This window comes from Xenopus laevis, chromosome 3S (genome assembly GCF_017654675.1).
Source record: "Xenopus laevis strain J_2021 chromosome 3S, Xenopus_laevis_v10.1, whole genome shotgun sequence".
NCBI classification, from domain to species: Eukaryota; Metazoa; Chordata; class Amphibia; order Anura; family Pipidae; genus Xenopus; species Xenopus laevis.
The window spans coordinates 45,883,996-45,900,385 of NC_054376.1; the positions used below are offsets into that span (position 1 = coordinate 45,883,996).

At 40.6% G+C, this 16,390-nt stretch overlaps 1 protein-coding gene across 3 annotated transcripts in view; it reads right to left on the bottom strand.

Annotated features, from left to right (window-relative positions):
• The window catches only part of ap3s2.S (adaptor related protein complex 3 subunit sigma 2 S homeolog), a 31,990-nt gene extending 23,296 nt beyond the window's left edge, over positions 1-8,694 (bottom strand). The window contains 3 exon segments of one of the 3 annotated variants that reach the window (NM_001095428.1): positions 6,197-6,308; positions 6,485-6,576; positions 8,351-8,478. In NM_001095428.1, the coding sequence (NP_001088897.1) occupies positions 6,197-6,308; positions 6,485-6,576; positions 8,351-8,419 (273 nt within the window). In that variant the 5' untranslated portion in view covers positions 8,420-8,478. 3 annotated transcript variants of the gene reach the window in all.
• Between the last annotated feature and the right edge of the window lie 7,696 nt (positions 8,695-16,390).

The window sequence follows — 16,390 nt, forward strand, 5'->3', positions numbered from 1 at the left end:
GAGGGCCTGAGTTTCATGGCAGAGATTCACATGAGCTTTGAAGCTCACAACAATTGAATACAAACAAATACGTTAAAATTTCACATAGGGTACTGAACAACGGATTCCAACAGTATGTTCTACGTGCCAAATCCAATTTAAAGCAACACAAACACTGTCTTGTCATCCAATTTGTATTGTCTCAGTCTATCCACTGTAAACTATAACAAGCAGATTAAATTAATGAAAGCATATACAAATCTTAATACACTGTAGTGGCCTTGTTTTGGGGGTGCAGAACCCAAGTAATGAGGCTACACCCTGGCCTCCTCTTGTTATTTGACAGATATAATTGATGCAGCACCACATGGTCCAGCTAAACAGTAGTTTAGCTAGCACAGAATAGAGATATCAGGCAACAGAAGCTTCCAGCTTAGTCCTAACTTGATATGTTGAATCACATTGTTTTGTAAAGCAACGATGGCCACAAGCAAATATGGACATGTTTGGGGGTTGTTCAACTTAAGGGCTCTCTTATCCACAAACCGGTTATACAGAAAGTCCTGAATTTCTGTAAAGTCATTTTAAGTGAAGAATTCTAATTTTCGTTTTCTTTGTAATAATAAAACTTAACCTTGTACTTGATGGTAACTAAGCTGAACAAATCCATATTGAGGGTAAAACAATCCTACTAGGTTTATTTAAATCGTTCTGACAGGCCAAACCGAATCCGAAATCCTAATTTGCACATGCAAATTAGGGGTGGGGAGGGAAATTGCGTGACTTTTTGACACAAAACAAGAAAGTAAAAAAATGTTTTCCCTTCCCACCCCTAATTTGCATATGGGATTTGGATGCGGTGCGGTATTCGGCCGAATCTCTCGCAAAGGATTCGGGGGTTTGGCCGAATCCAAAATAGTGGATTCGGTGCATCCCTAGGTCTGGCATTCAGAATGGAAGATGACAATGTAAAAGACTACAATAACAGAAATGATTTTCTGCTGAACAAAGACAGAAGGAATAAAGAATGCTAATAATAAAAAAACATATAATACTAAATATATAATAATAAAACCAAGCCACAGTTTGGGCAGGTTCAGGCTGGTAGAATCCCTGGGTTTCATCAAAGGCTGCTGTTAGAATTGATAAATTAGTTGCTTATATCCCACATATACTGATGAGGAATGTCTCAACTAATTGTATTGACTAAATGTAGCAAATTGAGCTGCCAGACTGAAACATTAGATACAGGAAGAGGTTGTTAAAATTAACATTAATGATGTAGAGAGTGATATTCTGAGACAATTTTCAACTGGTTTTAATTCTTTATTTGTGGTTTTTGAGTTAACTTTTAGTCATATTCTGAGACGATTTGCAATTGGTTTTCATTTTTTATTATTTGTGGTTGTTAGTTATTCAGCTTTTTCATTAGCGTTTCTTCAGTTTGCAATTTCACCGATCTGGTTGCTAGGGTCCAAATTACCCTAGTAACCATGCACTAATGTGAATAAAAGACTGGAATATGAATAGGAGACATCTGACTTGAAAAACAAGCAATAAAAAAAGAAATAATAATTAAGAGGTTATTTATCAAAAGTCGCATTTCGGATTTTTTTTTAACTCTAATAAATTTGAATGTACTCACAACTTGAATGGGAGGTTATTTATTAACTTGAGAACATCTAATATTTGATCGAATGGGATTGACACAAAAATTTGAATCAACTTCAAATCGAATTTTCCTCTGAAAAGAAACTCGAACGTCAGGAAGGCAATTAACATCTTCAAATGGTTCAATGGACCTCTGCCATTGATTTCTATGTGAACACGGCAGGATTTAGGTGGCGAATAGCCGAATTATAACGGTTTCCAGAGTCAAAGTGTGATAAAAATCACATTCAAATTCAAGTTGGTGGTTTTAAATTAAAAAAAAAAAGTCAAAATTCAAATTTGAATTTACCATTAGAACCTTAGTAAATCTGCACCTACAGTAAATGTGTAGCCTTACAGAGCATTTTTTTTTTTTAGATGGGGTCTATGACCCCATTTACGAGCTGGAAAGATTCAGAAAAGGAAGGCAAATAATTCAAAAACTATAAAAAAGAAAAAATGAAGGCCAGTTGAAAACTTACTTAGAATTAGGCATTGTAGAGCATACTAAAAGTTCACTTAAAGGTAAACCACTCCTTTAAATTTTACAAGCAAGTCTTTGCTTAGGTTAACAATCTAAAAACAATTGAACTAAAAAAAAAGTGCAGGGAAGGTGAATAACCCCTTTAAACGAGAAGAAAAGTCGTTAAATACTTTTTTACTTACCTGAAATCCCGGGCCGGTGCAGCAAAAAACTGCATGGTCCGGATCCGAGCACCACGGATCGCTTCTCTTCCGTCTTCTCACGACTGCACATGAGCATTAGAGTGAAAAGCCAAACGTTAACTAAAAATCAGATTTTTAATTCTACTGCGCATGTGTCTGCCCTGGGAAATTTGAAGACAGAAAAACCCAGAAGAGGATCGTTTAGTGGTGCTCGCTGGAATAACCCCGGGCCGGTATAGTTTTCTGCTGATAGGAGAACCGACCGGGGTTTCAGGTAAGTAAATACATTCACTTGGGAGTGCCTAACATTTGGAACTCCCAAGTGGAAGAAGACTTTCCTTCTCTTTTAAGCCTCCGTGTTTTATCTCCTGCTATATATTTCAACCTATCACTTATAACCACATTTACAATCCATTATAACCTATTATTTACAATGGGTTATATTATTTATGATCCCTAAAGGGCAATGACCATTGCATATTAAGTGCCCGAAATGCACAGTGTGAAATAAAGTAGGTAAAAATGCATGCTAAGGCACCAATAAAAAAATTGTTATTACTTTTATTTAAACCTGATAATATTAATTAGCAGAAATCTGCCAAGCACTAGTCAGAGGTAAATAAAAAGAGTAAAAAAAACTACAAAAAGAGGGGTGGTTCACCTTTAAGTAAAATTTTAATATGTTGTAGACTGGCTCATTCTAAGCAACTTTTCAATTGGTATTCATATTTTCTTCTTTTTTTTTTTAATAGTTTTTTATTAGTTGTCTTCTTCTGACTCTTTTCAGCTTTCAAATGGGGGTCACTGACCCCATCTAAAACACAAATGCTCTAAGAGGCTACACATGTTATTGTTAACTACTTTTTATTACTCATATTTCTAGTCAGGTCTCTTCCAGTCTCTTATTCAAAACAATACATGGTTGCTAGGGTAATTTACACCCTGGCAATAAGATTATATAGATTACAAACTGGAGAGCTGCTGAATAAAAAGCTAAATAACTCGAAAACCACAAATGATAAAAAAAATTAAAACCAATTACAAATTTTCCAATTCCATTCTATTTAGAATTGATACAATAGTTGCTACAATTCTACAGAGGCACCTGAGAATCAATAAATGTAGCAAATTGTAACAATTGCTTCAATTAATTGTAAAAGTTCAGAATCAATTTTGGAAAAACAGTAAAAATTTAAATATGGAAAGTAATTGAAAAAAAGTCTTTATTTCTTATGAACAAGCTGAAAACAATTTAACTGAAAAAAAGTGTTTGGAAGGTGAACACCACCTTTTATTACAGCTTGCTAGAGTATTTTAGTTTCGTTTAACCCAAAAATGGAGAAAAAAGAAAGTTGGGTGTAAAATAACTTTGTTCCCAATAAAAGGTCAGTAAAATACATTGGCCTAGGTTTTCCTGGACACTGAGATTTATTCATCAACATATTATTTTACTTCTAAATCTAAAATAGAATATATATTCTTTCTCAACAATGAAGGCCCCAGGCATTTTTCCCCATTGTGTGCTGTCTTTGTTGCCTAAACCAGCATTCAAACACAGTGTATTTGCACAGCAACCCCAGAAGCCGGAACTGCCTTTACGTAAAATAGGACATGGATTGGACGCACAAAAAAACTGTTGACATATGCTTAAATACGACTATTTGCACATATATTTTTTTTTCCATGAGCAGTTGTTTTTGTTGGACAGTTGCCTCTAATGCATCATTGGTCTGTGCGGAATGCTGAATTAGTCTAACTTGTCTTTAAAAATCAACTCTGACACTTGGGGGCATTTGTACGCTGTGTCAATACATCAGGCATATTTTTCCAGCGACATTCACTATTTAATAAATCTTATAATTGTACAGGTATGGGATCTGTTATCCAGAATGCTCGGGACCTGGGACTTTATGGATAAGGGATATTTCCATAATTTGGATCTTCATACCTTAAGTCCACTAGAAAATCATGTAAACAATAAATAAACCCATTAGGATGGTTTTGCCTCCAATAAAGATAGATTATATCTTTGTTTGGATGAAGTATAAGGTACTGTTCTATTATTACTAGGGATGCACCGACTCCACTATTTTGGATTAGGCCGTTATGTACGGAACGCATTTTAGGACATCCTGCTGCGAAATACATCTCCTTCCTGCGATGTTCTATGCCTTTGGAATGGGTGGATCGGTTGCTTTTACCGTCACTCATCGTCCAAATCTGCAATCACACCTCCGTCCTCTACCCTCCCTTCTCAGCCGTCAGTCATACGAACTCCAACCTCAGTGTAAGAAGGGGTTCCTACTTTTTACATGCAGTATTGTCTTTTGAATTGATCCTTTGCTTAACAGTAGCGCAGGTTTTAAGAGTAATTTCACAATATCTGCATGTAGATTACTGACAGATTGTGGACAGTGAAGAGTAACTTTATTATTTTAGTTATGGTACTGCATTTGTGTGTATTTTGAGTCCAGTGCACACATCAAATGTTGATGTGCACAAAAAATTGTGTGTAATAAAAACACATGATTGTCTACAAATGTTATCTACCTACTTCTTTGCACACCCTTTTTAAAATACTACACACAGGTTTAGAAAGCGTGCACAAAGATCATTTTTGAGCACACAGCCAAATACATTTATTATTTTCATGATAGTTGATATTTAACCTTTCAGACAATCAAAAGATTCTTTATTCTTTAAAAAAAAAAAAAAAAATTACTCCCATGTCCCGGAGTTTGCCTGTTAAATCAAGTCAAAGGCTCTGCTATTTTCCAATTCTTCACTCATATTTTATTTAATATTTAGAGAAAGAGAGGAAACGTGAACCCACCTCCAGTAGTGCAGACCCATGCCCAACCAGGACTCACTCACCTGCAACCCATCCTGCACCCGCCACCCAGTATCCTCTCCTACCTAGACCTGCTACCTGCCCTCAAATATTTCCCTTACCTCCTGACCCAGGACTAGGGAAACCAGAAGTGATATCACTGTGAGCCAGAAGAGATGCCATGCCAGAGAATATTCCAAAAAGAAGGGGGAGAAATTCCAACACAACTTCGAGGGGAGAGACCAGTACTGCAACTTAGTGAGGGACCAGACGGGTTACCCGCGGACTACCCACACATTAGGTAATCAGAACTTTGCGGGTATATGCGGGGGTCCCTGACCCGATGCCGGACTCTACCACCTATAAAATGAAAACTATACCCCTAAACAAATGTCAGTCTCTATAAAAAGATATTGCATATAACAGCTCATAAGTAAAACCCTGCTTCATCTATATGAACCATTTTCATAAAATATACGTTTTGAGTAATATGTGCCATTGGGTAATTCTAAATAGAAAATTTATATTTACGTGCTAAGGGCTGTCCCTTGGGACCATCACGGTTCACACAAAAAAAACTAAGGACACACACCCATGTTAGGTCACAATTAATAGACAAAGTTCTGTCTTTTACTCCGACGTTTCTTCCTGTTACAATTAGAGCTGTATTTTTGGTCAGGTGATCTCTGACAGAGCAGAGAATATCAAAAAATGGTGGTTCAAAGATGTAAAAGGGCAATATTTACAAATATCTATATTGGAGCTAAGGTTCTTTAATAGGGCACTTAATATGATATAAACAATATGTTGGTTAAGTATTCATTCTGGGGGTATAGTTTTCCTTTAAGACTTAGGAACTTTAAGCTTCCGACTGAAATTATTAGGATTTCAACAATGTTTTTTTGTAACCTTAATTAAATGAATGGTGAATACAATATTTTTGTTACCCAACATAAAAATAATTTTCAACCTGCAAAGTACAGAATGCACAGAGAACAAACAGAAATGAGCAAATATAATGGATTGCTGAAGAGGACGTGAAGGGGGAAAACTTCAAACTCAAGTATTTACCTGTATGAGGTCAAGAATGCCAAGCTCACTTTCAGAAGAATCTACACAGAACACAAAGTAAAGGGTGGCATAATGGCGATAAATCAGTTTGTAGTCAGATCCACCGATTAAGCTAAAAAAATATTAAAAAAGGAAAGGGGTTAGACTGTCCCACTGCAAGCAATATAGATTAGGTATGTGCACAATGCAGCTTTAGTCCTTTCATATATTTTACACTGTTTTTTTATCTGGGCCAGTACTGACCAGGTGCAATAACAAGAAGAAAAGGTAAAGAAAAAAAAACTTTACCTTCCTCCTTCCAAAAAGTTGCAGACATTTTCGTCTCGTCTTGAGACCAAATGAAATGTCTCTCGCACAATTTGCTGTTGTGTATCTTCAGGCTGTGGGGTGGGGAGAAATAAGAATATTCCTTATAAAACCATGGATGACTTTGACCATATATCATGTACCCTGTGCACTAAATAATCAGAATTAACAGAATTTAAAAGAGAACTGTAAAATTAAAGGAGCTGTTCAAGTAACTTTTAGGGGCAGATTTACTTTAGATTTACTAAAGGGCGAATTTGTCGCCAGTGAATGCTTCGCACACTTCGCCAGGTGCAAATTCATTACCACTACGCTAATTCACTAATATGCAAAGTTTCGACCTGGGTGCCGAATGCTGGCGACTTTTTGCTAACGATACGTCTTCAGTGCGAGCATTTCATAGCGAAGATTCACTAGCGTTCGTTTATGCCTAGCGAAAAGTCGCTAGTGATCTTATGCTTAGGTCAATGAATAGGGCAGGTACATTAAAGTCGTATGAACGTCTTTATTAGAGATGTTGGTGACAATGCTTGAAGTGGCCACTTTTTATTACAAATGTCCAAGGAACCTTAAAGGGATTCTGTCATCGGAAAACATGTTTTTTTCAAAACGCATCAGTTAGTAGTGCTACTCCAGCAGAATTCTGCACTGAAATCCATTTCTCAAAAGAGCAAACAGATTTTTTTATATTCAATTTTGAAATCTGACATGGGGCTAGATATTTTGTCAATTTCCCAGCTGCCCCTGGTCATGTGACTTGTGCCTGCACTTTAGGAGATTAATGCTTTCTGGCAGGCTGCTGTTTTTCCTTCTCAATGTAACTGAATGTGTCTCAGTGGGACATGGATTTTTACTATTGAGTTTTGTTCTTAGATCTACCAGGCAGCTGTTATCTTGTGTTAGGGAGCTGCTATCTGGTTACCTTCCCATTGTTCTTTTGTTTGGCTGCTGGGGGGGGAAGGGAGGGGGTGATATCACTCCAACTTGCAGTACAGCAGTAAAGAGTGATTTAAGTTTATCAGAGCACAAGTCACATGACTTGGGGCAGCTGGGAAATTGAGAATATGTCTAGCCCCATGTCAGATTTCAAAATTGAATATAAAGAAAATCTGTTTGCTCTTTTGAGAAATGGATTTCAGTACAGAATTCTGCTGGAGCAGCACTATTAACTGATTCATTTAAAAAAATAAATGTTTTTCCCATGACAGTATCCCTTTAATAAAAGAGGTAACTGGCACTGACATATGATGGAGGAAGATCAATCTTCATTTTAGCAGTTCGCCTGGTCTGAGGTGGTGAAGTCAACTCTGGTAAAAGAGGTAACGTTCAGTAAAATCCGCACTTTAGTGTATTTGCAACAGTTTGCAGTTTCAGCAATATAGTTGCTAGGTTCCAAATTACCATAGCAACCACAAACTGATTTCGCTAAGAGACCGGAATATGAATTGGAGAGGGACTGAATAGATAGAAAAATGAGAAAAAGTCCCAATAACAATATATTTGTAGCCTCACAGAGCATTGGTTGTTTAGATGAGGGTCAGGGACCCTCACGTGAAATCTGGAAGGAGTCAGAAGAAGAAGTCAAATAATTAAAAAAAAAAACTATAACAAATAAACAATGAAGATCAATTTAAAAGTTGCTTAGAATTAGCCATTCTATCGCATAAAAAAAGTTAACTCAAAGTTAAACCACCTCTTTAAGCGGCATCAGTACAGTTTAGTGGAGAGCAGCGTGTTTAAATGTGTCATTCAGGATCAATTGAATGCCAAGGCTTTCTCTCACCTACTCGAAACACCAAACGGGCGGCAGATAAGTTTCATGTGTTATTACAGTTAATAGTCACTCACGTAATGCTGGTAGAAGCGCAAGAAGCGGGGCTTGCCATGGTTATTAAACACAAGGATCGCCTTTATCATCCTCACACTGATAACGTTCAGTCCGCGACCTGAAGCCAAAGTACAGCTGTGAGGCAGCGCGACTTCCGCCTTCAGTGTGTGTCAGTGGAAAGGGAGTAGGAATTTCCGGTGTGCAGGGAGGACTGGGTGAGTGAGGGGATGTGATTGCAAAACGCTGTACAAGCGGCCCGTCTTGTGTACTGACAGCTGGATCTCCGCTATAGAGACACACAACATATAGAAGGACTGAAAGTAGAAATATTACACTGTACGCACAGAAATCCTCACAGGTTCTTGCCTGAAAAGCTCGGTTCTACGGAAGGCATTTTAGGACATCCTGCAGCGAAATACCTGAACTGCATACGATGTGCTATGCCTTCGGAATGGCGCATTAGTTTCTTTTACTGTCACTCATCGTCCAAATCTGCAGTCACATCTCCGTCCTCTACCCTCCCTTCTCAGCCGTAACTCATACGAACTCAGCCTTCTGCCCTGAGCTCTCCATCCTCCTCTCTCGCTCACCACTTTAGAAACGTATGGATAAAGCTGGCCATAGATGTTAAGATTTTTAAAAGATCCGTCATTGTGAGACCACGATTTTCTCGGAACATCGTACGAATTGTCCATCAACTAAAAAGACCAATTTGCCAGGCAGTGGCGTAACTAGATATTACTGAGCCCCACAGCAAATTATTTTTCAGGCCCCCAAAATTTTTAGCAGTTGACTTGTTTTACCAATATTTATTGAAACTGTATTATGAATTAGGGCCTCGTGGGGCCCCTATACCTCCTGGGCCCCCCTGCAGGCGCAGGGTCTGCTTCCTCTATAGTTACGCCCCTGTTGCCAGGAAAACAAAGGGGAGCTGCCTGCTTGGCCCTGCAAACATAGATAGATTGCACTGGGACCGACAAAGATTTTTTAACCTGGCCGATCAATTTCCTGATAGATGTCGGCCGAAAAATCGTAAGATGTGTGATCGTTCGAATCCCACTAACCGCACGATAATTTCGAAGGATTGGTCGGACTTCTCTAAAATTGGTCGTTCGGCAAGAAGAATTGTCGCGTCTATGGGCTAAAAAGAGAGATCTGAGGGGGGAGTGCTGAGGAAAGAGGGTGGAGGGCTGAGCGGGGAGGGCGGAGGGAAAGAGAGAGGAAGAAAGAGGACTGAGGATGGAGGGATGAGGGCGGAGTTCGTTTGACTGACGGCTGAAAAGGGAGGGAAGAGGACTGAGGTGTGATTGCAGATTTGGACGATGAGTGACAGTAAAAGCAACCGATGAGCCATTCAGAAGGCATAGGACATCGCAGGAAGGAGATGTATTTCGCTGCAGCATGTCCTAAAATGCCTTCCGTACGGTTCACTTTTTCTAGATTTTCTGAATGTAAACCCTAATCTGGTAATCCTACATTAGCAATTCCAGTCAAATGGCATGTGTTGATTTCAGTGTTTATTTCATTAGGCTTTAAATTAGGGTGCCGGGCCAGGCCAGCCGGGTGATGTAGGCAACTGAGTACGCGCAACAGGAGACGCATGTGCGCAGCCGAGTGCGGCTGTGCGCAAAGCTCTTTGACTTCAGAGAGGCTACCTCCCAACTGTCCCTTTTTCAGAGGGACAGTCCATCTTTTGACAGCTCAACCTGCAGTCCCTCATTTGTACTGTGGAAAGTCCCTATTTTCTCTGCACTGAACAGCCAGAAAAAGAAACAAAGTTTCTAACTTAATTGGCTTTTAGCAGAGAGCACAGAACAAATAACAGGTGCAAATAAGATACTTTGTAACAATTTTCAGAAGTTTAGATAAGGAGAAATATTTTTAAACTTTCATAACCTGCCAAATTTTGTAAAATGAACATGGTAATTATAGGGGATGTGGCCACAGAAAGGGGCATGGTCGAAACATTTTGCAGTGCTACGTGCAAAAAAGATTTTTTGTTTACTTCCAAAATGTTGGGAGGTATGGCTCAGAGCGCATCCGCTTTTCACTGAGGAAACACTTGCCGGACTAGGGGTAGGCTGCATGTGAGGTACTTGCCTGGCGCTGCCCAAGCTTTGCGCCTTAGCCACGTGCCTCTTCTGCCTACCCCTAGTTCCAGCCCTGTTAGGGTGTTCTTACATAACTTAACCCCCCACTCCACCTAGAAAGTAACCCTATTGCATTCAGAGATGATTGTGACATTTTGTGGTTTGTTGCCAATTTAACTCTAAATTCATCTTAATGCTACTTTTGTGTATTATCCCTAGGACAACAATACAGGGCCAGGAAACTCGACCAGCCACATGGCGCCCTCCGCCACGCGTACTTGTACATTAGTGCACGTGCGCACTGCGTCACCCCCCTCGAATAAGTGTGTAGCGTGCAAAAAAGCATAATGAGCAGCAGGGTTGCCGGTTTTCCAGCCAAATTGGTCTACTAATTTAAAGCCCAGGAGGGTTTTTAAAGTACAAACTAGCCAATGTACAGATTTGGGCTATTTTTTGGGCCTTTTTATTATATTATTTATTGCCCTAAAATGCGAAGTCTGCGTCTCCCAATGCATGTTGGGTAATGTAGTTTTTCTTTACCAATTCGCTGACTGCCCAAGTTTAATGTAATACTACAATACCCAGCATGCAATGGGACTGATTTGTGTAGTAGTTAAGAGTTACCAGATTTTGGACTCTGTACCCCAGTTTTCCGTCCCTCTTAAGCATTCTTGCATTCTCCGGTGACATTCCTCAATTTCAATTTTGGGGCAAAAATCTGTTGGCCACCAAAGTGTCTAGAAGTTGACCTGTTTTACCAATATTTATTGAAATTGTATGTGTATTAGGGCCTTATGGGGCCCCTATACCTCCAGGGCCCCCTCTGTACTTACGCCCCTGGTGACAGGCAAATCTGTCCCATTTTGCTTCATGGAAAAAATAGCAAAATGCATATTTTCATATATATTTATTTATTTTTTAGATTTTTTTTACTTCACATATTGTGCGATTTTTGGGCCACTTTTGAAGTGCATGGCTAGTTTTGGGCTGGTATTGTAGCTGACTTTGGGTCGTTTTGAAAATAAGATCTGGCAACCCTGAAGAGCAGGACTGCAGACCGGACTGGGCTAGGCAGCAGTGAAAGGTAAGTGCCTGGCACACCTCAAGCTTTGCGCTCTAGGCACTTCCCTACTCAGCCTCGTTCCGGCCCTGCAACAATAAAGTCATGTTATGTTTCTAGGTTTATTTCTCTGAGCCGTTTTGCAATTTTCATGAATTTTCTATTTTTAGTGGTTTTGAAGATATTTGCTAACACCAAGCCTTTGCCTCTCAGCTGAGAGACACCAACCGAACTGTGCACAGACTAGGTCACTGACATTGTGACATTGTTAAGCAGAAAGCATGCTATGAGCAGTCTAAACCTTTTAATATCTCAAAAAACACTAAAAACAAAGAATTAAAGGAGACATGAAGCATAACTAATAAAAAGCTTAATCCTGTAGGCAATAATGAATAAAATATTATGCTGTTTTACTCAAATTTAGTAATGTCTTTAATAATGGTCACTGTTCATGTTTCAAAAGAGGGGTGAGCATGTTCTAATGGTAATGGTGCCTGCCAAAAGCAAACTTAGCGGGGAATAACCAATCACAGTCCTGCAGTCACATAAGTAAAAACAGGCTTCAGTTCCTTATCAGGTCAGTCTAGCTTGTAATTGATTTCTACCCCACAGTGCAGTGTGCTGAGTTCCGCCAGCTTCCCTGCACAACCTGGGAGTGTGATGCCCCGGCACAATTTGTTTTTCACACAGTAGGTCTTCTTTAATGCTACTATATTATATATATAGAGAATTTTTTTAAGTACAGTAAGTGGTCACCCAATAGAATAGCATTTTCCATACAATGGGATTGTCCACCTTGGGATACCCAGAGCACTGTTAGGAGAAACTTGACTTGAAGGTTAGTTACCGAGAGAGAAATATTGCACATATTTTGTATCCTATATGTTCTTACAACTATTGCTGAATGAGTGATTTGTTTTCATACACAGCACCCTAAAAAGTTATTCGGACCAATATTCAGTCTTGTTAAATAACAATTGCTAACAGATAATTCTACACTGAAATGTTGTGCCTTGTAATTTAACCTGAAATATGTTGTTCCCAAAAATATTTCATCCCCACGATTTAATATTTTGTGGACACCCTTTGCTTTGAGAGTATGTACCAGATTTGTGCACTAGAAATAATTTTGGCCAATTATTCAATGCAGATTTAGCTCCAGGTTATTCAGATGATGATTGTGCAGCTCAGTTATTCAAACAGTGCCACAAATTCTCAACTGGATTGAGTTTAGAGCATTGGCTTTTTGTTCTTGAGCCAAGACAAAGTTACTTTGGCCTCATGTTTGGGATTATTGCCTTACTGAAAAATGAATGTTCATCCAAACTCCACTTATTAGCAGACAGTAAAATATTCTCTTGCAGTATTTAATTAATTTAATGTCCATTTCCTTCTATTTTAACGAGATATGCCTGTTCCTTTCAGATGAAGGCACGGCCCAAGAGGACATTCGTTAACCAATTTACCAAGGTCAACTGCGAGCTGATGCAAGGCACGCCCCAAAAAGGGAGGTGGGGGGGTTTCTTACCGGCAACCCCTTAACCACTTGACAATTCAGGAGCCCACATGTCGTGATATACCCGAGGTTCATATGGACTTTTAGGTGGAAGCTGGATTGCAGGCACTGCCAGTCAATGAAGAGACCCAAGAGGACATTCGGTTGTTACAGTCACCTGGAGCCGCTCCCAGCAGGATCAGGCTCTGTGGCGTGGCCTCTTAAGTGCTGGGAGTTCCGAGTTCAAATCTTGGGTGGATGTTTTCCTGGACCTTTCAGGGTTGTCCTTTTCTTCAGGCTGCATTCAACAGTGACTGCTACTTTAGAGTCTGCAAAAACCGGCCTCCTCACGTGACTGTTCTGTGGCGCATGCAGAAAGTAGCCTTGTTTTTCCACCAAATGGCTCGGGGTTCGAGCCTCTGTAGACGTTGACTTTTTTTTCGGGCTACATTACTGAATAACCGATAATTATGGTTCGGTAAAGCGCTAAAAGTTGCCTACCCTAATCAGCTTCTCAAATGGTTTTATCAATCTATCTACAGAACCTTGTCTTTGTTAAACAATTTACCAAGGTCAGCTGCGAGCTGATGCAAGGCACGCCCCAAAAAGGGAGGTGGGAGGGTTTCTTACCGGCAACCCCTTAACCACTTGACAATTCAGGAGCCCACATGTCGTGAGGTACCCGAGGTTCGTATGGACTGTTCGGTGGAAGCTGGATTGCAGGCACTGCCAGTCAATGAAGAGACCCAAGAGGAAATTCGGTTGTTACAGTCACCTGGAACCGCTCCCAGCAGGATCAGGCTCTGTGGCGTGGCCTCTTAAGTGCTGGGAGTCCCGAGTTCAAATCTTGGGTGGATGTTTTCCTGGACCTTTCAGGGTTGTCCTTTTCTTCAGGCTGCATTCAACAGTGACTGCTACTTTAGAGTCGGCAAAAACCGGCCTCCTCACGTGACTGTTCTGTGGCGCATGCAGAAAGTAGCCTTGTTTCTTCCACCAAATGGCTTGGGGTTCGAGCCTCTGTAGACGTTGACTTTTTTTTTGGGCTACATTACTGAATAACCGATAATTATGGTTCGGTAAAGCGCTAAAAGTTGCCTACGCTAATCAGCTTCTCAAATGGTTTTATCAATCTATCTACAGAACCTTGTCTTTGTTAAACAATTTACCAAGGTCAGCTGCGAGCTGATGCAAGACATGCCCCAAAAAGGGCAGCTTGGGGTTCTTGCAGGCAATCCCTTAACCACTTGACCATTCAGGAGGCCCCCTTTCATGAGGTACCCGGGGGTTTTAATTGACTCTGTTAGGTGGAAGCTGGATTGCCGGCACTGTCAATCAATGAAGAGACCCAATGTCAGGGTTCCTGGGGTTCCTGGGGTGCGGCGGGGTCGTCCACCAGCGAGGACGCCTGCCGCACGTCCTCCTCTCTAGCCGCGCCAGCGTGTCTTTGCTGGCGTCGGCTTCTCTCTAGGGCGCACGCGGTGCGCCTCCTGGAAATTTAAAGGCGCAGGCGCGCTGACGTCATACGTCAGCACGCAAAGGTGCGAAATTCAAATGGTATTTAAAGCCCAGGGTAGCTGCTTGTAATTTGCCCGTGATAGGATTGTATTCCTGGTGCTTCTGAGCTGTGTGCTATTGTCTGATTCTGTCTGATTCCTGTTTTGACCCCCTGCCTGGCTTTTTTGACTATTCTGAATTCTGGATCCTGACCTTGCCTGCTTACGACTACTCTCCAGTTTAACCCTTTGATTGATCACCCGGTTTTGACCCTTTTGCCTGTTTGACGATTCTTGTTATCTGCCTGCCTCGACCCAGCCTGTCTGACGATTCTGTTGCCTGTTCCGTTTGTACCGTGACCTTCGGCCCAAAAGACTCTGCTACCTGCCGTGCCCCTCTGCTAGCCAGAACATCTCGCCTTGTACCCCTCGTTAAGTTCAGGTGGCACCCAAGTAAGCTGAGGGCTCCTCCCGAAGCCCAACGGTGGTCACACTACTGGTGAAGCCGAGCCGAGACCAGGGTACTTGGCACCTGTTCTGGTATTGGGTGCCGGCCGTGACACCCAAGAGGACATTTGGTTGTTATAGGCATCCCAGGTGGATGCTTTTCCGGACCTTTCAGGGTTATCCTTCAGGCTGCATTCAAGAGTGACTGCTACTTTAGAGTTGGCCTTCACACATGGCTGTTCTGTGGTGCATTCAGCAATTTGCCTTGTTTCTTCTCCAAATGGCCCAGGGTTTGAACCTCTACAGAAGTTGCCTTTTTTTCCGGGCTACATTAATGAGTAAGCAATACTGTTCAGTAAAGCACCAAAATCTGCCTTTGCTAATCGACTTCTCAAATGTTATATTTCAAACTACAGAACCCTGTCTTCGTTAACCAATTTACCAAGGTCAACTGTGAGCTGATACATGACACGCCTCAAAAAGGACAGCAGGGGGGTTCTTACTGGCAACCCCTTTACCATTCGGGAGCCCCCCTTTCGTGAGGTACCCAGAGTTCTTATTGACTATGTTAGGCGGAAGCTGGATTGCCGGCACTGCCAGTCAATGAAGAAGCCCAAGGGTTTAATAAAAAAATAGAATTTGGATTTCATGTTTGATTTGAAAAGTACTTTTATTATATAGCTTTTTATGTCGGGTGACAGGTCCACATTAAGCAACAGCTTAATTAAAAAGACAGTTAATTGGCCCATGTGACCCAACATGTTTGGTTTGTTTGTGTACACTGTGAACCATAGGATTCAAGGGGATGGTCCTATTTATTTTTACCCAATGGCACATTCTACTACAAAAGTATATTATCACGAAAAAATGGTTTATTTACATGAAGCAGGGTTTTACATATGAGATGCATACCTCCCAACTGTCCCTTTTTCAGAGGGACAGTCCCTCTTTTGACAGCTCAACCCGCAGTCCCTCATTTGTACTGGAAAGTCCCTCTTTTCTCTGCACTGAACAGCCAGAAAAAGAAACAAAGTTTCTCACTTAATTGGCTTTTAGCAGAGAGCCCAGAACAGCTAACAGGTGCAAATAAGATACTTTGTAACAATTTTGAGAAACAAAAACACAGTTTAGATAAGGAGAAATATTTTCAAACTTTCATAACCTGCCAAATTTTGTAAAATAAACATGGTAATTAGGGGGTGTGGCCACAGAAAGGGGTGTGGTCAAAAAATTGCTGCGCTACATGCGGAAAAAAAAATGTTGTCCCTCTTTTTACTTCCAAAATGTTGAGAGGGATGGAGATGTTTTATGCAATATATTATTATAGAGAACTACATTGTTTGGGGGGTATAGTTTTCCTCTGAGGACATTAAAGGTGAAGTAATCCTTAAAAATAAATATGGTTAAAAATGCCATATTTTACATACTGAACTTATTGTGCCAGCCTAAGTTTCAGCATCTCAATAGCAGCAATG